Source organism: Merops nubicus, unplaced genomic scaffold (genome assembly GCF_000691845.1).
Source record: "Merops nubicus isolate BGI_N331 unplaced genomic scaffold, ASM69184v1 scaffold3877, whole genome shotgun sequence".
In the NCBI taxonomy this organism is placed as follows: Eukaryota; Metazoa; Chordata; class Aves; order Coraciiformes; family Meropidae; genus Merops; species Merops nubicus.
Genome location: NW_008619422.1, coordinates 34,437 through 60,929, shown reverse-complemented (window position 1 = coordinate 60,929; position 26,493 = coordinate 34,437). Strand labels below are relative to the sequence as shown.

Sequence of the window (26,493 nt, the reverse complement as noted above, 5' to 3'; positions counted from 1 at the left end):
ATACATTTTTGGGCATATATATGCAGGCACATATACACAAAAGTTACAGGTACATTTAAATACTGTTACATAGTCTCTTGAAATACATAGCAGTATATTAGTATATGATATATGATATATGTAGCATACATATATGTAAACTATCACATGCTTTCCTAGAAACATGATTCCTTGTGTGTATTCAGATGCGTATTTATACAAACAAACACAGACATGCACTCTAGATGCTGTGCTGTTTACCATAATAGTACATGAAAATTTCAATCTGATAAAATAACTCTGCTAATTGTACTAGCAATTGTAAAGCTGTCAGTTATAATAGTCTGGACTAATCCCTACACAATGCTATATAAAGGTGAAGTTTTTTTAAAAAGTTTTGCAGCTAGATGAGCAAAGCCAAAAACAGCATCTGCAGAAGAAATCTGATTTTGCTATAATAGGCTGTTTGAAGGTCATCCTTTTGGGTTTTAATAATGCACAGAAACATCTGCTGTTTTCCTCAACTGCATGAGAAAGGGAGAGAGAAAGAAATTAAGAAGGAGCTTTTGTTTTGCATTCTTAAGTGAACAGAGGAAGGGAGGGAGGGAAGGAGGGAAAGATAAAGCAGTCCAGTGTTAAATACCTTGATGAGTGCATGTGCAGGTTCAAAACTTTAGATTGCTCTGCTGCCTGGCGTGGTTGAGTTGATAACCCCGGGAGCCATGGCGAAAGTTGACAACCCCCCACAGCTGACCCCTCATCTTCTCTTGTGCCTAATCGAATTTTACATGTGTTTCCAGATAGCTGATCAGCTTCCCTGGATTTTGCTGACACCACAGGAAAGCTTTGCCTGAAGATGGAAACACTGGAGTCGGAACTGACCTGCCCTATCTGTCTGGAGCTGTTTGAAGACCCGCTGCTGCTGCCTTGCGCTCACAGCCTCTGCTTCAACTGCGCGCACCGCATCCTGGTCTCCCACTGCGCCACCAACGAGCCGGTGGAGTCTATCACCGCCTTCCAGTGCCCAACCTGCCGCTATGTCATCACGCTCAGCCAGCGTGGTCTAGACGGGCTCAAGCGCAACGTCACCCTGCAGAACATCATCGACAGGTTTCAGAAAGCCTCGGTCAGCGGGCCCAATTCCCCCAGCGAGACCCGCCGGGAGCAGGCATTCGACAGCAACAGCATGTCGTCCTGCGAGAAGGTCCTCTGCCAGTTCTGCGACCAGGACCCTGCCCAGGAGGCAGTGAAAACCTGTGTTACCTGTGAGGTGTCCTACTGCGAGGAGTGCCTGAAAGCCACGCACCCCAACAAGAAGCCGTTCACAGGCCACCGTCTCATCGAGCCCATCCCGGACTCTCACATCAGAGGATTAATGTGCCTGGAGCATGAGGATGAGAAAGTTAACATGTACTGCGTGACTGATGACCAGCTCATCTGTGCCTTGTGTAAACTGGTTGGGCGACACCGTGACCATCAAGTGGCAGCTTTAAGTGAGCGCTACGACAAGCTAAAGGTTAGTGCTTTCTCTCATCCTCTAAGCAGCATGTGGTTGGGAAGGTTGCAGCCCTTTGGCTGCATCCTGAATTCCTCATTTTGGCAGGGGTTGGGAAAAGTAGGTGTGCAGTCTCTAACTGGATGAGATACGCATACAGATCTAGATGTGCGTTTGCTTGTCACCATTGAAAAGTTGTTAAATATTGCTTAAGGAAAGTTGTGCTTTGATTTCTCTGTAGCTACTGTAAGGAATATGCAGCATATACTATTGTTCAGGTGAATTTTTTTACCTACCTACAACTTTATTCATGGCAGCTGACAAGGTTTAGTGCTGACTGCACAGACACAGGCACTGTCTGAAATGTTAGGCAGCCTTTGCATACACCCTGCTGTTGATTATTTTTCATTTAATAGCTTTCATTGTGAAAAGTCCTTTGCAGTGTTGCTAACATTTCTCTGTGCTGGCTTCAGGGATGCCAGCTGCCTATCCAGCCAGGGAAACCAAACGCCAGTTACACTCTTCCCACACTACCTCCTACCTGGGCTTGCAGGTGATGCAGTCCTGGAAACAAACCCATAATTGTTTCTGAGATTCTTGTGGCATTCCTAAGAGCTGTGAGGAATCTGTGAGCTCCCAACACGTCTCCTTACAAGTATCCAGCCAGCTCTGGCAGCCCCCTGACCCCATGCAGGACACACTGAGTGGTGTGGCAGTGGCTGGCCAGGTTACAGGGTGCTCTGGCAGCTCTCCAGGCTTCTGGCAGAGGCAGAGCTCCTGCAGAACAGCGAGGCCATGGCGTGTGGCCTCCCACCCACCTTCATGTACATTCCTCTGACACTGATTTAGGTGCTGCTGCAGAGCAAAGACAGGAATTAAGGACCCCACACTTTCCTCCACCCACTCTTTCTTGACTGTCTACATGTGCCTATCTGTGCCTGTGGGTGGATTTTTTTTAAAGGACTGCAATTGAGAAACCACAAGTGCAGAGGGCAAAGATTATTTGTCAGCCTTCTCACTCAGAAATGCAGAGAAAAAAGAAAATGAACTAAAAGATTTAACTAATTGGAAGGATTTTCTTAAGCGCCTTCAAACAAAAGTATGTGGTTACACACGTCTGGGATAACTTCATGGAAGTGCAGGTGAAACCTGCATACACACGGTCTGTGGGTTTTGTGCCTCTATGCATGTGCCAATATACAGACCATACTCTATTAGTATTTTCACATAATGAAAGACACTTTTTTACCTGCAAGTCATAGCTTCTTTTCATCTCTTAAAGACTTATTTACCAAGGAGGAGTTGTTATTTTTGCCTTTGTTTTTCTTTTTCCTAAACTGGTTTGTTATTTTAATAGGTTAATTTTTAGCCATTGATAAAAGGGGTCATGAACTACAACTGTTAATAGAAAGTGCCTGGATTTACAGCACTTTTCAATAATCCAGTGGGTTTATATCCTTAGCAGGTGCTACTACTTAGTAATCTATCAGTGATTGAACAATTGTATTGTTTTAAGTAGGAATGCACTGGCTAAAATGAAATACCTTTAGAATTAGATACTGGGTAAGTCTATTTTGAGGATGTCAACAGATATTAAACATTTCTTACTATTGGTGTACTTAGCAAAGGCAAATCTTGAAAGGCTTTAAAAGGAATGTGTCTTCTCCTGAGATCTTTGACTTCGTATTGTAGATAGGAAAAAAATATTGCGGGTATTTTTGCATGATCTCTGGCTTTTTTGTGCCAAGATGCCTAAACAAACTGTGGATGGGTAGCTAAAGTAAGAAACATTGACCTTAGATGTTACACAATTTAGCTACCTCGGCAGAAGCTTAGTAAAGTGTTTTCTGCCAGCCACCTCAGAGAGTAATTCAAGTGCTAATTTAATGGTTAGTGTAAGTCTGGGTTAAATAACTCTCTTCTTATAATGGCAACTCCAGTCATTGTCATTGTTTATAATATCTGTACAATATTTTTTTTTTTTTGACATGTGGACTTTTCTTTGTACCCAAACAATCTAGAATTACTTTACCCAGATAATTATTAACCTACATGAAGTCCTGTTGCTATCAGGAGGTAGCCTGTTTCACTTTGCTAATGCCAGCAATGACAGCAGTCATGCCAGTTATGCCAATTGTTATGAGAAGTTTATATTCTGCGCCCAGGAACTAGGCTAGATGGTTTTTATCAAAATCCAGAGTCTGTTCTCTGTTCACAAGAAGGTAACCTGAAACTATGCCTTTCCTCATTGCCTCTTCCACCTCAGAAATTTGTGCTATTTTATTTATAAAACTCCAAGAATGAGATTTTCAGTTCCATAGGTTGGCATGATAAATGCCTCATGAGTAAGGGAATAATACCTGTTCACACTAGCATTTGTTTGCTGAGAGGCAAAAATTTCAGGTCCATTTTCACATTCAGGTCTCCTCGTTCATAAATGGTGACAGGACCTCTTGAGTCACTGGTCAGGCTGCTGAAGTAAATCCTAGGTATGAGATTGCATATGGTCTTTGCTAACTTACAGAAAGTGTGCATGTGCCCTTCAAAAATTAAATGTTCAGGTGGATCAGAAAATCCTCACCTGAAAAACAGGTTGTTACTTGCTATACTGCTGCTGCAGGTTTTGAAAATACATGGGGTTTGATAGGTTACAAAAAATCTTTTTTAAAAGTTCTAAATGAATGAGCATGCAACAGCCAATAGTATAGTGAATTCATTCAAGAGTGATTCATTGTATTTAAAAAAAAAAAGGCAAGAGTACTCTAAGTGGTTTCTTGTGATTTTTGTTTTAAATCAACACGTTGTTGATGCTAACAATAGCAACGGGTGTTGCTCTGGGTGTCAAGCTATGCTAATTACTTGCATTCTTTTCCAGCGTTGTTACTAATTATTTAAACAATATCTCACCCTTCATTAAACATAGGACAAAAGATGCCATTACAATCTAGCTCCTTTTGTGGCAAAAATGAAACCTCTTAATTAGGAGTTCTATACACTCATTCAACAGAAAGGTCTATGCTGGAAATGTGTTTACCAGTCAATGTAATCACAGTTGTGGACATCTGGAAAAGAAAGTGTTCGCCTTTGGCAGCTATGGCTCCAACCCTGAGAGATGTTTTTCTTTCTCAAATTATACTGGGGTAGAGGGAGTTGAGGGTATTTGTATTCTTCCGGGAGTGGTCCTTTCTTCCTTAGTTTTAGATCATAGACAGGTGCATGTTAAAAATAGAAAAATAATAAACCATGATCAAAACAGAGAACAGAAAATATCCTGGTGATACGCTGAATTTATAAGGTGGTTGTCAAAAAGGTGATATAATTTAGAAACAGGTTTTAGCTACATTAGACAATGAGACCTCAGCTCACCATATTACCTCAAAGAAAATATTTATGGCTAATTACTTTTGATATGGATTCTTTGCTTTTCCTCTTGTTGCAATAGAAAGAAAAAGTTGATTGAAAAATACGTTCATTTTTTTTTCAGGGAAAATTCATTAAATTACCATTATTCTGTAGATATATTTATGCTCAATAAAGTGATAAGAAAAATGACAATATAAGATTTATTTTGGACAAAAGAGAATATTTTGGGAAGAAGTTACAAGGCGTGGATGGAAAGATGTCACTCATTTAATATTAGCAAAGAACCATGAAGAGGTGTTACAAAAGAGGAAGATAGGCCGTAACCTGTATTTTTAAATTATGTAAAGCCAGCATAACTCCATTGGAACCAATGTTTTTATTCACATTCACATTAACTGAGAATCTGAACCCTGATGCATATACTCTTGCTGAACCAATTTTGGCAGGTTTTTGTAGTGCTTGGTCAAGCAAGATCTTTTGTTGAATTGAACTGCTGTAGGTTAGCTGTGCTTCCCCATGATTTTGTTTGAATTTTATTAGTGCTGATGTGTATTGAGCATGTTTATGAAGGCAGGGCAGTCTTCTGAATGGCACTTGGCAATTCCAGGAACAAAAGGGAGCTCCTTTTTTGTGTGCTTTTCACCTAGTTTTAGCGGCAGAATTTAGTGGCACTTAACTTTCCTACACTGTTGATTCAGGATGCAGGAATTCAGTTTTCTCTGTGCGTCAGTTGAATTACTCACAAATATTTTTTTGGTAGGAAGTGGCCATAAACTGTTTCCACATAAGGACAATTGCATTCAGCTCTTATAAACCTACATTGTAAAGGTAGGAGACTATGTCAAGTCCACAGCTTCTATAAAAATAGAGTGCGGAAATATGTCTGCTTCTGTTATTTATATTATGAATTAGAAAAACTTTTCATATTTAAATTTCTTTGCAGAAGTACTGGCAAAATGCATATTGAAGCTTTCCAGCTATTTTTATTTGGTGTTATTTTGTAGTTGCAGCTTGATCATTAACTGCTATAATGTTGATTCCATAAGAACCCAGCACTTAAAAATCGATATTTGTACAAACAGTGGGGTTGACAATTCAAGAACATTGGTTTCTGGACTTACATATAAATATATTATGCATGTACATAGAAATATGTGTCTATACACATAATTTTGTGTGCATATTTGCAGTGCTTGTATTAGTACCTAAAGGCAATACTACGTTTGTATGTAGACTTGTTTGTCTAGCATAGAAATACATGTAATTTCTAGTAATGTCTAAGTTCGTGATGATCTAGCAACTTGAATTTTAATAAATTTATTTTAAGAAAATATATATGGTTTCATATATATGCATAGGTCAGTAAAAATATATTTGACCATGTTTATATATAAACTACACATTCATTGTTTTAGTTGGTATCCATTTTTAATATTTCATGCATATATGTTTTTTCAGTAGCTGAATGTTTTAATATCTAAATTTATAGTTTTCCTGTGTACCTATAACTTTACTAACCTCCTATTTAATGGAAGCTATTTAACAACAAAAAAAATCCAACTGATGTGTAAAGTCACAGTATGCCAATGCTATAGTGATAAGTGTTAACAAACATTTAGATAAGGGGCATTTGTCCTTAGCTTGTACTTAATAGATTCAGAGTGTAGAAAGTTTTGTTTTGTAGTGCCAGATATGCAGGTTTAACATCTAGTTAAAACACTGTATCAAGCCTGACAAAACATGGAACTCATGGATTTTAACTATTATAGGATTATTTTTAGATTAGATACTGTTTGAGAGATACTTCAGTGTATTAATCTTTTATTGAGTTAAAGTGATGAATGGTCACATCTATTACTATGGAATATTATCTGATATTACTTAACTTGGAAACATATGAAAAAAAAATAACAACTTCACTGGCTGTGCTTCAGTATTTTCAAAGATCCCAAGATATTAGGTTGTTACACAGATGAGGATCAGTGTTGGAATTAGCTATTATTTTACTACAAATGATTTCCAGCTACACTTATTTTATGACATTAGTATATAAATATTGAGGCAGACTTTAGAACATTCTTTCTTAAGTCTAGAGTTATATCAAGTGGCTGTGTTTCCTCCATCTGGTATTTCTTTAGTGGAGGTTAGAAGGATAATAGAAAATGTTAATACAGTAATAACAACATTAGTCTTTTTCTGAGTTTGAAGTTCCTTGTGTCTATGAATGGGGATAATGAACTATGACTTTCCAATAGTTGCAATTACTATCAGATAGTTTTTATTTATCTACCTAAGATCCTTTAAATAATATAAGCCATAATTTTTTAAAACTTACTTTCACAAACTTAATGGTTGTCAAGTCTTTCAAAAGTGTTCACATACTACTTATTTCCTTCATTTTTTTTTTTTTATGAAAATGATGGTGTTGAAGGTATAATCTATTCAGGAAGAACAAAAGAATTAAATAAATTTGTAAATTGTACACCATTTTTATTTTTTTTCTCATGACTCTGGTTTCCAGGGAAGCCAAACTAGGTATTAATTAAAATGTATTTTCATACTTTTCCATGAATCTGGTCCAAACTGTTGAGATAATGGTCTTTAAGTTCACATTCTAGCTCTGAATTTGCTTACTGTAATGAACTCTTAACTGCCTCTTCATTGTACGTATGCTTTTAGATAGTATGATGCTTGAAAGTTGGTGATGGAATATAATGCGTGACAAATACTACCTTACAATAAGAATTTGTGTTTAAACAGTAAATACCAAAGCAATAAAAAATACAGGAATAAAAAAGGCAATGAAGCAAATAGATGAGGTTATGGGCAAATAACGAACTGGTTTAGAACATGGGGCAGAGGCTGACCCTTTGTTTAGGAAATGTATTGTCTGCCTACCAGAGTAACAAAGGTAGGGTTGGTAACAGGAAAAGTTACAAACAAGTGACCTTTTAATAGCAGAACATTTATGAGTTTTAGCGTAATTGTAGCTTTCTTCTAACTGATAAACATGAGTAAGATAATCATTCTTTTCTTGCTTTACCGGAGAATGACAAAGCTATTTGGGGAAGTATGGCTAAAACCACCGTGGACAGTAAGCTAAAACACATTCTTTGGTGGCATTGAGAGGTGTGTGGAAGGGTATGAAAATGTATGTCTTTATGTTAGGTATTTATATTCTGAACTTTTCAGAACACATTTCAGAATGCATTTTCAGACAAAGGTGGAGGTGGTTAATAGTATGCTTTACATAAGGAAAAAAAACATATCCCAAAAGCTTGAATGTAAATATCTCCTAAATAAGCACTGCAGAATACTCAATATTCAGATTTCTCTCAAGCTTTAATTTAATACGTAAAATTACTCCAAAAAGATAAATTCAAATTTCTTTAACTCTTCATTGCACGTATGTTTTTAGATAGTATGATGCTTGAAAGTTGGTGATGGAATATAATGCGTGACAAATACTACCTTACAATAAGAATTTTTGTTTAAATAGTAAGTACCCTATAATGACACAAAATCATAGTAGCATGCTTAAAGCATTTTAGTTCTTCATCTTACATTGAACAATCTTTATGACTTTTTTTTTTTTTCCCTGTTGTCTGATTTTAAAACACAAATCCATTAATGTTCCAAATACGTCACTGTCTGTTTCAGGCTTTACAAGTGCATATCGAGAATGATTTTCTTTGGCTCTCTTTTTTTCAACAAAATGTGCAACTCCTAACAAAATGTTAATGCTTGCATGCACCTTCAGCACTGTGAATCTATGCATAGGAGTTCATACCAGTCATAAATGGTGCCTAATTTAGAAAGCCTGAATAGTCCATGGAGTGTCCAGGAGGTCATGGACTGGATAGCCATGTTGGGTTGCTAAAGCACACTTTGAACTCAAAGCCTGATACAGGCTGTAAGACTGTGTTCACTCTTTTTCCCATCTGTATTTACCTCCCCCCAAAACCAGCCATCCAGCCCCCTATCTCTCTTGGCACCCCTTGTCCCTCCACAGAGGAAGTCTTTTCTTTTGCTGGGAAGGATGTTGCCCTAGACAGTGAGCACCTACATCAAGGACGTGAGGCGAGGGGATTCCTGCCCTTCACAGCTTTCACATCTCATTTATGTTGTGCTCTTGCAAATCAGACAGGGCCTGCTTTGTTTTCCAGTTACCTAAAGACTGTGAAAAATAAGGGACGAGCAAAGAAAATGGAAATTTAGATGATTTTGTCATAGTGTGACTATACTGATTTATTCCTAGATCTTCTGTAAATGCTTACTTAAGCAATTCTTACTCTTTTACAGTGTTTAATTGAAAGTGCATTGTCTTCATCAGTAAAATGCTTAGAAACTGTTACATGTCTGACATTGACCTTCTCGATGATGTGCCTTGATAGTGCCAGCAGGACTGCTTTTTTTGATAGCCTTTTCTTTTTTAATTTCTGCAGGCTAGAGTGGAAGTAGCACTTTTTTTAACGAATTTCTCCTTTGTGTGGGATGCAGGTCCTGTGCAATATCCCAGTTTATAACTGTGAAAGGGCAGCATGTGCCGGGTTGTTTTAATGCCTCAAACAAAAGTGCTCAAGGGACTGGAGTTCTGGGCTGTCTCCATACCTTTACAGGTGCCCTCTTAGAGCTTAGTGACCTGCTTTCAGTTGTTTCCAGTTACCAAGCTGTGAGACTTTGTTGTAGCTAAAATTGCAGTGCAAAATTTAGAAAATCCTGTGCTGCCTGCTAACATCCTTGTGTTTGGACATGCACCTTGTCTCCTCTGAAAGAGCTCTGTGAGATTCCAAGCACTGAAAACTGGAAAGAAAAAGGGACAAGCAATGAGTCCATAGTCAGGAGTATGGTTCTGTAGAACTATTTCCCTATATTCATTTCAGTTATGACACCACTGCGCTTCCAGAATTTTGAGGGCTATTTCCATGTTTCTATTGAATGCATGCTCAGAGTTGCATCAGTTTGACTTTGAAAGCAAGAGGGTTTACTTTTCTCTTTTTTCTAAAAGTATCCACTCAGGTACTTGGCACTTAAGACTTGACAAACTCTCCTGCTTACTCCATGCAGGTTTTATTGAGATTTCATGTTATCTATGAAATAACAGTGACAATTCAAGCCTGTAATATGTTTGAATGTCAAAGAGATTTTCCATATCTTAGTCTAGTATGAGTAAAATTAGTCAAAGTTTCAAATGGAAAGACATCATCTTTCATTACCTACTATAAAAATGAAAACATCCCGTGACAAAATAAGAGAGTAGAACCTACACTGATATATTGGTTATATAAATGAATGTTCTCATGGTAAACACCCAGTACTTTATTCTGACTGACTGATAGCTGCTGTAGGTTCCCGTGTTGCAGTAGCCTCCCCACTGAAACTCATCTCTGTGGTTCTGGAGAGATACTGGCTATTTTGAAATGTGAGGCTGTATGCCTGAGTTCTGTTATTTGCTATGATGCAGTCAAACTTTAAAAGAGATTAAAGACAGGCAGCTGTTCACAACATATGTGTCCTGTGGTAGAAGCATTAAGCAGACTTGTTAGGCTAATGACAGTGCATGCAAACTTTCCTTCCAGATTGAGCCAGCAGCATATGGAGAATACAGCTCATTCAAACTCAGTTTGAGCAGTGTCTGTCTTAATAATGTTACTGAAGAAAAAAAACCATCATGATCAGTGTATAGGTGATGGTCCATCTGAGTAGGTGTTTGAAGTGTTTTATTTGTGGCCCAAGGCCTTTAAATACATGCATGCAAGAAATCCCTTCAAGGGAATAATTGAAGGAACTATAAAAATATAAAAAATTATATTGAAAGGCATAATCCATTTAAAAAAAATTAACATTTGTGAGTCCAGAAATAAGTGTTTTCAGTGCCTTTCCCAATATACTAAACCTTGCCATATATTGTAAACATATAAAAGGGGGAAAATGTACGTGCAGAAACATAAGAGTTTAGTAGAGGTGAATACCTGTGAGAGAAAGTCCCTGTGTTTTGCCAGTAGTTGTGATGTCCTGGTCACTTTGTTCTTTCCTATGGCTCCTTCTTCCCCTATGTTGGGGGCTGCTGGGCCAGTCAATCATTTCAGGATGGCGCTACCAATGTTGGGGCTCTCCCATTGCACAGGGTGTCCTTCAGGTTAGCAGGAGTGTCATTTGCCTTTCTGTGAGTGTTTGCAGTTGGAAGGCTTGCACTGAGGGTTAAAATTCATCTGTATATGAAAACCTCTGCCATGTGAAGGAGTTCCTGCATTGAAGCCCTTTTTCATCTCAAGGGGTGATAGATGGCCACTTACCAAAAGGACACGCTGGAGGTACCCGATGAGGTTATACAAACTTTGAGTGAATTTATATAATGATGTAACCTTTTCTCTCATGTGCCTTAAGTACGAGCGGGTGTTGTTCTCTACCCTCCATTTGTTTACAGCCTTCAACTTAAAAATGATGCTGCAGCTTGGGGGGAAAAGGGCATTATATTAATCACAATAACGTTTGCACCCCCTTTTCAGCATTTGCTATGATCACTATTGAGGAAAAAGTGACCTTTCCATTTAGATCCTCCAATTAGAGCAGCAATCATTAAGATTTATTTTTTTTTGTGTGTTTTGTTTGTTGGTTTTTGTTTTTTTTTTTTTTTTTAATGTAGTCTTCCCCTCTGCTGAATTAGCTCTCTTTTTAGACTTGGTAAACACATGCTCCAGCTCTCCTGAAATTCTGGTGCACTTATTCTTATGGAGGCAGGATGCTATGAGTTACTGTATTTCTTTTGGAGTAAGAATATTGTCAAAGGAACCTTTATTTACCCTTTTAATTTACTTGATTACTTCCAGCTTTCTCCATATTTATACAAATTGAAAACCTTTGTCTGAACATACAATGAATTACTTTAAGTAATACCACTTCTTTAGATTAATAATCTTCTTGTAATGCCTTTTGTAAAAAGAGGCTGAGTAAAGCGAGTCATAGAGCTAATAGAACATTTTTCTCAACACCTGAAAAACATTTAAATGAAGTTTGAATTTTAAGTAGTTTTAAATGGGTTCTTGCTCTGCCTAAATCAGTTTACATGTTCTCACCTGAAAGCAGTGTAATTTTTTTGTCAAATAAATCACTACTGCTCTTTAGGAGAAATCAAACAAACAAGTAAACAAAACAGATTTTAAGTTTTGCTTAAATGTCATAATGCCTAATTTCAACACTGTTAAAATCAGTGAAGGCTTTAGATTATAATGCACACAATATCAAAATAATTTTGAATAAATTAGGAAGCTATTTTAGTCTAATTGTTGCTTCTATTGTGTATAGAGTTGAATGTTTGAGGTATAGGGGTACAAGTAAATTGTTGGGTTACAGGTAAATGATTGTCACAAGTTACAAATCCAGATGTGAAAGCTTTTTTGTAATGACTCTGCTTATGGGTAGCAATGAAACTGTCACTACAAGGAAGAAAAGAACAGAAATGTAACTGGGAGGATGCTTGGGGTTGTTTGTTTTTTTTTTTTCCTTTTTTTTTTCTTCTGACATATTCGAAGCACAGTAGGAACCCCAGTTCACTGTGAAGTTGAAGACTGGAGTGCCTCACCGAATGACCCCTGCTTGCAGAACAGACTTTGAAACTGCTATCACATGTTTTCCTTGGAGGAACTTGTTTCCTTCCTGAGGAGGTCTGCAATGTCAGGCAAACATCCAGTCTTGGAAGCTGCCTGTCTCAAGGCTGCTCTCTCTGAGTCATTATTTTCACAGAAAAATTCATACAGAAAGTCTGTCAGAAACCCTGGAGTGTAGCTAAGTTCTTCAATAATGGGAAGCCATTTTAAACTGGGCATGCCAAGTAAAAGTGTTTTGAAGCTTTGGGATCTTGTTCTTTTATATAGTTTATATGTAATTTCAGTATTTTTGTTTAAGAGTGATTTCTAGTGCTGTGAAGCAGTAACATCTTGGTAGTGTGAGTAAAAGGCCTCCTCTCTAATCTTAAAAATTTGTCCCTATCATTACTTTTCCTACATGTTACACTTACAGTATATACTAAATTCTAGCCCCAGGCACACCAGAAGAACACCACATTGCTTCAACAAATATTATTGGAGGTTTTGATTATTCTTACTAATTATTCATTAGGTATTTATTATGACTATTTGAGTTTTTTCTTATTTATGCTGTTAGCACTGAGAGTACATTATGAGATCGCTGAACTGGTTTAACAAGCCTGCTGCTACCAAAAAAAGGTTCATCCTGTTATGTCATTCTCCATCTTTTCTGCATGCTGCTGTCATTCCACTGAGGTAGCTCAGGCACTTCTGCAACTCTTTGGTGAACTGATTCCCTGTATTTTCTGCTGGCAGACTTCACTGACCACACAGGTATGCTCTAAGAAAACTGCTGTGCTAGATGCTGATAATAGATGCAAAAGTCACGTGCCTAAATTTCCCAGCAGCAAAATCAATTTAATGGCTGGTTTCTGTCCATCGGCCATGGTTCTCTTCCTGTAGCATTGCATCCTTACCTCCTCCTCCAGGCCTGTCAGATCCCACCCTGGCTATGCTAGTTCTCAAGGTTGGTAAAAACCAACTCTGTATATTAAGTGACTATTTTTTCTGGATGTCTAGTGTCCTGATTCCGTGTAAAAAGGCGTTCAGGGCAGGACCCACACGGACAAGAACTATGTACTCGCCTCTCCCCCCCCCTTGAGAGAGAGAGAGACACTTTTGAAAAAAAAAAAAAAAAGAAGTATATTGTTCAACAAGGAACAGAAAACGAAAAAGGGAGGTAAGGAAAATAATATATACAAAGATTAGGGGAATAATACAAACAATCAAATATACAAAACCCTCAGAAATGGTTCCAGGGTCCCACGGAGTGAACGGAGAACTTTCCTCTCCAAGCTCCAAGGCAGGAGTGAAATAAGAAACCACTCCCTGCCTCTTATCAGAGTGTGTGTGGGAAGGGGAGGGAATACAATGGTTTCACACCCACCCGGGGTCCTCCCAGTTGCTGGAAGGTCACAACCCCATTCCAAGCCTCAAACCACAACATCTAGCAAGTTGAAATAACTTAGTGGTGGGTCAGACTGGATCTAGCACAAAGTAAAGATGAGAATGTTACAGAGAAGGACAAAGAGGAAAGCGATTGAATGGACTTTAAATCTTATCCTGAGCAAGGAAGAACAATTCCACCTACAGCCTTTAACTATGTCTTAAAAGGGGATATAGCAACTTCTCTATTCCAATTCTGTTAAGGCTTGTTCTTCTTATCACCACAGAGCACTCTTCAGATGTACAGCCTTCCAAAATTAGAGGAAAGCTGAAAAAAGAAAGCTTTCTTTTTCCTTGTGTCATTAAAGTGGCAAAAAAAAAAGTATTTTTGCTAATAAAAGCAACTGCATTGATAAACAAAAGTGGTACAAAATTGGTGCTACAACTATGCCTATACAAAGACTTCTTCCAGTATAAAAGCTTCCCTGTAGAAGATATGTCCCTCACAGGATGTTAGCACTCTGGCAAAAGTTTCTAATGTAGCTTCTAATATGAAGCTGTGGCTTTTGTTGGGAATAGAAGTAGGTGAACAAATTTGATCTTTATACATGTCACCCCCTAGTATGTACTTAGAATTTACTATAAGTCCTCCAGACAGTTCAAAAAAACTGAACACATATTTCAAAAATCTGGCTTAAAGTTTGAGCTTGGAAGCAGTCACAGAAATCATTTGGTTCAGATTTCCCTGAGAACCATTACTATATTTCTAGTAAGGAAAGAACTCTGGGGAAAGTTCATCCATGAGAAATATGGACAAAACTGAGGATTTGTTATTTATGTATTTATTTTGATTTATCATGACATTTGAAATAGTCCTTGAATAGCCCTTGAAATATAGAGGAAGGGATCTGTCTGGTGATACCCTTTTAACCACAAACCTTCAAAAGGACTTCAATAGCTTTGCTGCAACAGGTGTAGGAATACCTGATTTTCAAGAATTCCTGTCAGAGTCTTCCCACTTTTTCACACACTGCAGGATCAAATGGGCTTGGCATTCATGCTCTAAAAACCAGCTATTCTAAACTAAATATAGATCAAATTCCAAAACACATCAGAGCTAATTTGCCATTGTTTTCACCATAAACCATAATGAATCCTCATCAAATGAATGCAGCTGCTATGGTGCTGTATCCAAAATAATGTAATTAAATTGCTGCTTGGGGAATTTTAGAATATAAATTTGGCAGAAACTCATTACTGGTGATTCAACAGTGAACCATTTATAATCTTATCCAGAGAGGTGATCCTGTGTCCTGTCATTCTAAGAACAGAGAGAGGAGAAACAGGACCAGGATGACAAATGGCCAGGCTGAAATCTGAAACAAGAAACTGCAAGATTTTAAGGCTAATCCAAGCCATACTGGAAGGCCTATTGGGAAGGCAGGGGGAGTATGGGAGGAGAAGCCTTGGATGGGTTACATTATAAAAATTTTCCACCACACCCTGTGGTGACAAGGTCAGCCAGGAAAGAGAATCTACCAAGGGGAGCAAGCAGGAGCCACGGCTTCACCATCACAAGGGTCAGAAGAGTCACAACCCATAATCAGGCAAGGGTAGCTGTGAGGCATCATGACCAAGGCTGATTCGTCCTCCCTGCCTGCTCCTCTGCAAAAACATTCCCTGCCCTGCTTGATTGTATCTTAGACAACATCCATGAGGGGGAAAGTAGTGATGTTGGACAGCCTGGCCTCTTGCATGATGAATTCCTGAGAGCTCTCAGGATCCAGACAGGTACATGGAGATACAATTTACAACTAGAACACCTGTAAAAACTTCCATGATGAACATGTGCTGAACACACTAACATTGTCTTTGCTTGGGATATTCAATTTCAAATAAGCTGTCGCTGAAATATCAAGAGTTATGAAGTGACTACTACGATCATTTTCTTGGTTAACAACACTGTAAAACCTAAAACCCAGGGTCATCCAGTCTTATCAGAAAACAGTTTTTATTTCTAATTTATGTTAAAAGTGACCCCAAATCAAATTCTGTTTTCAGGAGAGAGGAATTTGCATTGGGGCCAAATCTGAGCCTTTAAATGTTTATGTTTAATAATCCTTAGTAGGCCCATTCTAATTAAGTGTATGTGGAATATTGCAACTTAGCGCATACTTTAGTTTAACAGCTCTGTTCCTGTTCCTTTATATGCTGAGCAAAACTCCTAGGTTTGTGTTTCCAATATGAATATTCAGTACTAGGGCTTCAGCATTGGATATCCATTAATATTTAGCAATACATATTCCCAAAGGAGCTTCCTAACACTTCAGCTCAGAGACAACTGATCAGATGAAGCCAACAAAGTGCTTCACAGTATCATCAAACAAAATCCTTGATATAATCTTCTCTTTTTTTTTTTTTTTTTCCCTTTAATTCCTTAGTGCATAGCAGTTACTGGCAAAGTTGCAGCAACAGCAAATGACAGCAGTGCCAGCAGAAGCCATTGAAAAAGAGCAGCAAGGAAACAGGAGAATTTCAGGCTTTTGATGACATATAATGACCAAAAAAAAAAAAAAATCATTTGCTAAAGAAAGAAAAGTGTAGAGATCAAATGTTGATATTAGAGACTAACATGTTCAACAGTAAAGTTCACAGAACAACTTTGATGTGGAAAGAACTTTAAAAAATACTAAGAGCAAAGAGTTGAGAGGTAGGTGGAAATCCCTATTACGTGTGTATACTTAGAGAAAAACTATATTGTGAGGTTATTCTTTCTAGCCTAAGGTTTATAAGAAGATGACAAAATGAGTCTGCTGTATCCTTCTATTGCTCAGCATTGGCCAGTAAACATTCTTTTGGATGGGAATAAAAGTGGCTATCAGAGCTAACATTTGGCCTCAGGTAAATATTCTAGCAGCAGACTGATGTCTCCTGAATTTGAACTGCCAGAAGGGAAAGTGGAAAGAGGCAAGGTGGGATTTGTAGGTTGGTCATGGATTTAATGTAATTCATTTGTTCACATAGCTTTTCAAACTCAAAGCTGTCTAAAATTTAGAACAACAAATATTCATATCTTCTAAGAGGTTTATTAAATGACAGAGTGCTGGCAATCTTAGCAAGAGGCTGAAGTAATTTGTGGCCATGTTATTTCAGCTCACAATAAGCTTTACAGTTATTCTAGATTTCATATTTAATACTTTCAGCATTGCTGAAAGCAGTTGGGTGTCTCAATCCCATGCTATACCCAAAAAAATGTAGCAGTTGCTGAAGAACTCTACTGCAATATTTTTCCATTACTGAATGATGACTTTAGTTTTGGCCTGTCTGGTCAGGTTAATTTGCTGTTCTAAGGTTCTGCAAAGTCAAAATGCTGGCATAATCTTGAGCTTATTGGAAGGATCAGACTGGCCTTATCTTGCAATTTAGTCAATAGATTTGTGTAACGTTTTTGGTGACTACAAATTTGTCACAAATGGAGTTTTGATCCTAAAACAGTTTCCACTTTTAAGTACAACTGCAGAATAAGCTTGAGGTGAGGAAAAATATAGCCTGGAGATAAATTCTAGTCATGTCACCCCTTTTTTACCTACTAACTCAAGGATTATGGAGTTTGATATTTATCTCAGCACGAGAGTCTTGGAAACCATACCTCCCTCTGCAAAAGGACAGTGTCTCCAAGGAGAAAATTAGAGGCAATTTGGAGTGGGCTCTTCTCTTTCTCTCTTCACTGCATTTTGTGTCTTTCAATTATGAGAGTAGAAAGCATTTCTTCATCTGAACTTTTCCTCAGTAGTGTAGTTTGTCCCTGGTGCCATGCATGGTGTCTCTTACACCCAGCCAGCCAGGAGTGCAGAGCTGTGCCATTCCCAGGGTCCACAGGCTGCTCTCCTGGCTGCTTTGGCACAGGGGATCCCCAGCAGCACATGGCATCAATGCTCACACCACTGCTGAAACAGCTTTAATAGCAGAGATGTCATTGGCCATGTTTGCCTGCCTACTTGGTTGTCCTAGAGCCTGGAGGTTCAGTCTCTCTTTAGAAAAGTGAGAACTCCAGGTCAAATTTGTTCTTTTCCCAGTCCAGGGTGGAGGCAGGACCAAAAAGACATAGACACTTTTGTACTTCCAGTACTTCCATTCGGCTGCTGACCCAGAAAATCAATTACAGTCACAGCTCTGCATAGTGCAGAATAAGGTAATATTCAGTATGACAGTGATTATGTCTGGCCTATGTGAAGCTAAGACACCTGCAGACATTGCTTTCCATGTGCTGCCTTACCTACCCCTTTATACTCCTTCATGTTCTCCAAGGGAATCCTGTTTTCTGTGCAGGTTTATTTAGAATGGAGATGCTGTACATTAAGAGAATACCGACTTCTTTTGTTTGGCCCAGTTGTTCGACAGAATGGTCTTAGATGAAGTTCAGCTAATTTATGTACTAACAATAGTGAGCTGATATTTCCTCTGATACTGAGACTTGGCAGAGAGGACCAGAAGGAAGTGTTTCAATCCAATATGTAAGAGAACAGCAAAAGAGAAAAAAGAGACTTCCTCTTTATTATGTGAGAAGAATAATATATTACATATAATTTCCACCCATTAAAATGCCCTTTTGTTCTTACAGCCTGATTTGGGATATGTGGTTAGTCCAATTTTGATCACTGTAATATCTTTGCAGCATCCCATCTTTGCTTCCCCATATCTGTAGCTTGCCTTTGCAAGTGTTGTATCTGATGCCTGCTGCTTACATTCAAAGTTTGTTAACCAGGACAGTTATTACTAAAGAGTAGTAGTTCAAGTTTGGGCTATTCTGGCCCAGCTGTTGTGGCTGGATTTTTGTAGTGCTCAAATCCAGTCATTTCTGTATACCTTCACCTTTAATCAACTGACTAGCGGTAATTTAGTGAGAGCACTAGCAGGCCAAGTTCTCCTAACAGGGATAGTTAAATGAGCTTTTTTAATTTTGCAAATCCCCAGGTTAAATCTCAGGTTGAGAAGCTTCCCACAGAGTCTGGGAAAAACAAAACAAAACAAAACAAAACAAAACAGAAACCTTCATGCCATTCTGTCAGCATTTTTGGTGTTTGCGTGAGTTACCACTCTGATTACTGGGAGGTATGTCCTTGCTTTACAAAAGAATAATAACTGGAGGTTAAAGAAGGAAAGATTTTACATTGTTCTTTTTTTTGTACACCACCAGCAATGCACCAATGTTTAATTCATTCATGTAAGGGAGATTTTCTTTATGGAAGCACATGGCTTTTGTGGCCCATTTTGTCCTACTGGCATTAGGAAATTACTAGCAACTTGTCCCCGCAAGTGTTACTTCAGCCTGAGAGCACTGAAGGCTTGTGTCATTTGAGAACAACACAGTGCAGATGAGCTGAATTGATCAAAGGCTTTTCCATTGGAGGTGTGCCATGAAGCCTGGTTTGTGTCTGATTCACCTGGGGCAGGGTGTAGTTTAACAGTAAAGGGGACCAGAAGAAACACAGCCAAATCCCATGGAACCCACAACCAGTTTTCCAAATGTGGCAGAGAAGGAGAGAAAGATCTCTGATGCCAAGGTTTTCAAAACAATCCAGAAATGGAAGTAAGTTCTGTGATGTCTTGGGAAAGGGTTGATTTCTAACCAGTGATTTTTGGTAGTTTTAGGACATAGTCAAGCAAAAAATGCCAAAAGAGTGCTCCTCTCTCTGCATTTTCACGTTAGTTGCAGCTGAAATCCAGAAACCTGGACATTTGCTTAACAGCCTATGGAGTGCAGTCTTGGGAATTGAAATTATCCAAATAATAAGCAATATGGAAAAAGTTGTTTCTGATTTGATCACATTTTTTGTTGATTTGTCTTCATTAAAATTAACTCCTGTCATAATGAATCTCTCTGAGAAGCACTAGAGTTTAATTTCTGTAAGGGCTCTCATCCAAAATGTTACTTTCTATTGCTTAGCTCCTATTTAAGTAGCAATTTACAGTTGTAAAGTTTCAATCACAGAATAAAGTTACAATGGGCTATTTTTTTTTCTTTGCAATAGTTATTGTCTGTGAGCCAGGGGTCCTTTTCCACTGAGGGATCTTCTATTTTTCAGTTAACACTTTTTGCAAGATACCAATACTGATATTCTAGTAGACAGATAATGGCATGTATCCATTTCTGGAAAATAACACCGTACTAGTTCAAGTGGTATTTCTTAATGCTGAACAAGCCTTCTTAGTAGTAGTTTTTGCCCAGATTTTCAGCTGAGTTTGTCTTGTATACTAACAAGACAGCTTTTCTGTGTCAGCTCTGCATCAGATCAGGATATTTCCTATTAGCTTTGTCCAGTCTGGTCAAGTGGACTTCATGGGAGAGATGGGGTCAGGAAACTTACTGTGGTTCCCTGCTTCTGGCTAACTGAAGTTCAGCAGCATTCATTATAGTAATACATTTTTCACATTATTATCCCTGGCAAGTTTGAAATAAAAAGCTTGCACAGACCCAGACTTTCTTGGGTTAGTCCTCTCCTTCTGGATTGTACAAATTTTAAAGGCTGTAAAAGAGTGCCCAGAATTTCCAGATGGATGGAAATGATGATGGGATGATCTAATGGATTACGCGCTTCTAATTTGTGTGCTCTTTATCTGGAATCCTAAAAAGCTTTGGGAGTTCCAGCAATCACCACCCAGGCACGTGCATGCTGCTCTTTACCCATGCGCAGGGTTTCCGATGCCATCAGGACAACCCAGCTTTCCTGAACAGGCACTATATGATATGTTCCATTTCTGCTGCATAACAAGTCTTCAGTAGGTCCTTGGAAAGGGTGGCACACTGCCCAGATGGCACTTGTAGCCCCAGCACTTCTATATAGAATCATAGAATCATAGAATCCTTTAGGTTGGAAGGGACCTCCAAGATCATCAAGTCCAACCATTGAGCTATTAGGGCTCTAAAGTCCTCTGCTAAAACAGATCAGAATCTGTCAGGGTTGGAAGGGACCACAAGGATCCCCCAGTTCCAACCCCTCTGCCATGAGCAGGGACACCTCCCACTAGATCAGGCTGCCCAGAGCCTCATCCAGCCTGGCCTTAAAGACCCCCAGGGATGGGGCCTCAACCCCCTCCCTGGGCAACCCATTCCAGGGTCTTACCACTCTTATGGTGAAGAACTTCTTCCTCATGTCCAGCTTGAATCTGCCCACTTCCAGCTTTGCCCTTAATATCTCAGGTTTATTAAATATATAGCAAGCAATCACAACCTTTCGATCAGGAATTCTTGCCTAGCAATAACAAGAGTCTTCTTCTATGGATCTCAAGCTCCTGCCTCCTTGGCTGAGCGACATGAATGTAGACAGAGGTAGAAACAAAACCACCACCAGCTTTCCAACTACAAAGAGGTTTTTACATAGTGAGAATAGTCGATTTTACTTTTGCTGACCCACTAGAAAAACTGGCCCCATTGGGGAAGTATCTCTAGTGAGTACTTAAAGTTTATATAAAATCCTCACAAACGTATTGGCTGTATTAGTCTTGAACGTAACAGAATAACTGTGTGGTGCAAGAAAATCTGTCACCAGGCTATTGTGCTTTTAATCTTTACTTCTTTTTTTGTTTCTCTATTTCATTCTTCTTTCTTTTCTTTATTTTATTTCTGAGCTAGTAGCGCACAAAGTTATTGTGAAAATAGTTGGAAAATGTGTCTTGTCTTTCTGCTGTTGATTCCAATTCACGCAACACTATTTCAATAGGAATTTTAATTTCTGGAATGACTTTTTACTGTATCTACCTGGGTTTTTTTGTGGTCACAGAGTCATAAGAGAGACAGAATTTTTTGTTAGGCTGCATGTGAAAAGGGGTTAATTGCTCTCTGAAATTCATTATTCTTATATGCTTTAAAGTATTTCTAAGGCAGATATTTGGTGGGCCACATCAGCTTTTGTAGTCTACTACCACCATCGATATTCACTATTTAACTGAAGAGCTGCTTATTTTGGTGACATATAAATTAATTGGTGAAAATTCTGGGTTTAATGTAATTTAATAATAATAAATATTTCAAGACAGATGTATTACTCTCAGATAAGGTGTAAAAAATACAACAGAGAAAAGCAGAGGAAAGAATTAAAATTAGCACAGAAAATATGTAAAGAAAGAAATGGTAAATAAAAGCTGTGTAAAGGTGCCAGTCCTGTACATAGAGAACATAAAGCTGTTGCTTTATATGGCAGCAGGAACTTACCCTGTAGCAGAATGACTGCTTGCAATATACGGCACTGTCATTATGGAAAATGATGTTCTCTATTTGCTGTATTTTTTTTCACATCAGGGAAAACATCCAAGAAGTAAAGCCCTCAAGGCTAGCATTTTATGTTTAAAACAAGTTTAGTAAACCTCTTATTTTTATTGGCAACCTGCATTCTGTTACAGCTCTCATTCTGCTGTCAAAAGGAAAGAGATCTTTGGTGAAGTAAAATGTGAGCTTTTCATATCTGGGGATTTGGCAGGTGATGAACAGTGGAGGTTCAGTGTGGCATCTGATGTACAATAGTTGATTTCACAAAGCACCTTTGCAATTTGGCAGCCTTGTTTGCAAGAGACCTCAGGATTAAATGAGCCTATAGTCAATTACTTAACACTACCCCATCAAAACCTGCCTCTGTAGGTCAAATTTGAAGTTAATTCACTAAACTTACTGAGATTCTTCCTTTTGTGCTGTTTTGAGCCTCAGAGTACAGCAGGAGACATATAGCTCAACCCAGTACCTACTTCACCCTTTAGGTATTGGTATGAAATGTGTTTACAGTTCTGAAATACACTGAAAAACTTGATGAATGTAGATGTGACACTCAATGAGAGATTTTTAATTCTTTTTCAGCTAAAGAAGTGTATCCAGACTCACCAAATAAAATATTACTGTAAATACTGTGGATTAGGTCTAGGGAATTGGAACTAATATTACCCTATTTTTTTCTACTTTGATTGTGACTCCTTACAAAGAACCACCCATTCTTTATCACCCATTTTTAGGGGTGTGTTCAGTTTCTGTACCCTACTCTTTCAGAGTTGGTATTAACATTGTTCTGTGGTGTCTGGTCTGATTCAGGGCTCGTTAGCATCAGCAGAAAAGGCCCTAGATGACTTTGGAGGCCACTGCACAAGTACTACGTGGAGTCAATAGCTATACCTATAAAAAATTTACTGGGATTAATTTGAGTGTTTTGTCTGCATCTTGAGTAGTAAAGTCTCAAGTGAGGTCCATGGAGTCAAACTGTGCATAAACCATTTAAAAGCACTGCAGCAAAAAACCATGTGCTTTGACTGAGCGCTTAATCGAGCAATTAAATGTGCAAGTACCATGAACTCTGCATTGTGAATTAGGTAACTGACTGCTATTTATTGATTAACTCCCTTACAAGCCCTAATAATGTCACTGTATAGTATTTTTCCCACATATATTTTGTCTCGTTATACGCAAAATGTGTCTGGAAACCTTTAAAATACTATTTTTTTTCTAAAATATATTTAGTTTATTTTTTGATTGGGAAAAAAAAAGAACACTTATACACATTCTTTCAAATTACTCTTTGTTCTGTTCTTGACTATTTAAATTTTACGAGGCAGAGATCATGTCTCCTCTGGTTTTGTAAAGATCCATGGGTGTTTTTACCATATATAAGTGACAAAGGTTAGCTAAGATTAGCTCTTCCTAGATAAGGTTCTACAGGAGGCCATGAAATACTATGTATTATTAACTTTGTGTGTATAATTGCTGCAGGCTCAAGGTCTCATATATGAATTTTTCAGTTCAGGCATGTTTGATGCAAATGTTGCATCTAATTTTTAGTGCAGTTCTACTTCATTTAATTATCCTTGTAGTCTGACTGAGGTATAAGTAAGTCAATTGACTGTCACAAGGTTTATGGGGTTCCTTGACCTTAGCAGCCAGACTGAGTGACCTCCTTATTTAACATCCATGCATTTTGCAAATTATACAAGACCTCTGCTTTGAGACTCTTACAGATAGATGTTTGCTAGCAGTATTTGTTTGACAGCTTCATAATTATTCCACTTATTTTATACTGCACTTGTACAATGCAGAAACCTTCAGCATTATAGTTGAGACATCATGAAAAAAAGGGTGTTTTCAAATGAATTCAGCTTTTCTAAATACATACATTGGATAAATTGTGGCATTTCTTTGTTGGCCTAGGCTAGGGATAATGGAAAGCTCTTTATTCTGCCCTTATGGGTAACCTGCCCCTTCAGTGTGCTTAGGTCCCATGAAGTGTGATACTTGTTATGGGACTTCTGCTTGGAAGAAGTCACAGCAGTCCAATGCACGTTGCTTGCAAATAAAAATTATCCTACATTTTGTGGTACCATTTGGAATGGAACTTTTAAAGACTGCATATGTTATCTTAAAGTTCCATGTAAAGGAAATACATAGTACATAGTGATCTGTTGCTATCTCCAGTTGTACTACTTGGAAGAGTAAGAGTCACTCATGTGAGGGCTTGCGGGATAAAGTCCAGGGCTGCCATTTCAAAGTACTAACTGGAATTGCTAAATAATAGTATTTTCCAGGAATGTCTCCAACCAGCATTTTTTTTTTTACCACAGTACAAGAAGCAACAAAGAGAAAGCATTCCTTTCTCTTTGGCATATTTTCCACCACATGACAAAGCTACACAGATATGTTAAAAGAAAAGAACATGCTCTTTTAAATGTAGGGCTGCATAAAGCAGGACAAATTCATCTGAAAAATTAAACATAGAAGAGTCTGGGGTTTCTATATATGTCCTCTAAATTTCTTGGTATCCTAGGTTTAACTAATAAGTTACTGAGTCTTCAATGTTGTCTGGGCCAGGACTTAGTTAAAGCATTATTGTGTCTTGTAAGTCACCATTACCTGAAAATCAGAGATGCAACTGTTACTATTAGCTGTGACTTTATTTATTTATGTGAGTCACCATCAAATGTTGTAGTAGACATCACAAAGATCATGCAGTTTTTGTACTGTATAGTGGATTGTACCTGGAAATCAACTCTTTCAGTCATTGAGCTAGAATTACTCTAGGAGAATTTTGGGCACTGAAAATTATTTTGGACACTATGTCAGGTATAGCTATGATCTCTGAATTTTTGTCTGGACTTTTTAATCTAGATTCTTTACCTAAACTTTTGAGTTAAGGTACTAGCATAACTTAAGATGAGAGAAAAGCTTTGTTGAAACTTCAAAGAAAACCACAGTGTGAAGTTGAAGCAACGTGACACTGCAGAACACCACAAGCATTCTTTCATCACTTCTTTTGTGCTCTCTCCTCTTGAAGCACTTCAAACCCGTATCTACTCCCACACTTTCTGTAAGTGTACCCTTAGTTTCAAGTGAGAACAGAAAGCATGTGTTCATCTCACCCACAGTTGTTGCCAAGCCTTGAGATGAAACCTAGGTATTTTTCCTCTGTCAATAGTCAAGTACGAGTATTGTGCTCATATTCTAACTAGTAAACAAAGCCACCCCAAGTAACTGAAAAAAAATTTTCTTAATTCCCATCTTGGTTTCATATTTGTATTAGCTATTTTATTCTGAATGTTTCAATGTTCATTTCAAACAAGCAAGCTGAAGAAACATTTAATTTCTAATTATGTTAGCTAGAAGTATCTTAGAAGTCTGACAAAGCATTATGTCCTAGTGAAACAAATAGTGCAACCTGAAACTTCACAAATAATGAATGCTGCAGTGTAGCTTCCAATAGAAAATCTCAGTATAGGGCACAGGTAGATCAGATCAGGTTTATCTTTGATCAAGAACCAAAAGCATCAGGAAAATAATGATAGTAATTTTATATTCTTTTATTTTCATGGACAACCTGAGATAAGCATTAGAAAGAGTTATTTATGTTAAGAGGGGAATTCATTTATTAAATTACTTAATTTAAAACAAAGCTAAGACTGAATGAAATAAAATGGTATACTCTCCTCCCATCCTTACTCTTCATATTTAATAAATTATCTTATCTTCCATCATCTACTGCCTAGTATTCTATTCCATTCTTCAGCCTGCAAGAAAAGAACTTTAAATTAAATATAGTCTAATGCTTGGGCACAGGGCTACTTTTAATGCTGTAACTCACTTCAACAATTTTTGATCGTTTCAGAACCAGCAACTGTATCTCCTGTTACTTATATAAATTATTAGGTCACAAACATTCAATTTCCATTCCAGTGTAAAGTTTCAAATAAAGATATTTGTGGGTTTTCGTTTTGTTTGCTTGTGGTTTTTTTTGTTGTTCTTTGTGTATTTTCTAAATTAAAGTATTCCAATATGTGCTGCAAAGAAAAACATTCAAAGGTGATCGCTACCTGTCTTTACAGAACTGTTTTTAAAGAGATCTACAGATACCAGAGTGGTAGGATTGTATATGGGATTGGGAGCAGGGGCAATTAGGAATTTGTGAATGAACTTTCTATTGCTGTTTTTTTGTAAATGCTGGTATATATATTTCTAAATTAAAGTATTCCAATATGTGCTGCAAAGAAAAACATTCAAAGGTGATCGCTACCTGTCTTTACAGAACTGTTTTTAAAGAGATCTACAGATACCAGAGTGGTAGGATTGTATATGGGATTGGGAGCAGGGGCAATTAGGAATTTGTGAATGAACTTTCTATTGCTGTTTTTTTGTAAATGCTGGTATATATATTTTTTTTT

The 26,493-nt window shown here is 37.9% G+C and overlaps 1 protein-coding gene across 1 annotated transcript in view; it reads left to right on the top strand.

Annotated features, from left to right (window-relative positions):
• The first annotated feature begins 778 nt into the window (after positions 1 to 778).
• Positions 779 to 26,493, top strand: part of LOC103776267 (E3 ubiquitin-protein ligase Midline-1-like) — a 52,618-nt gene continuing 26,903 nt past the window's right edge. Inside the window, exon 1 of the mRNA XM_008943770.1 lies at positions 779 to 1,495. Coding sequence (XP_008942018.1) covers positions 836 to 1,495 — 660 coding nt within the window. The 5' untranslated portion in view covers positions 779 to 835. The remainder of the gene's footprint in view (positions 1,496 to 26,493) is intronic.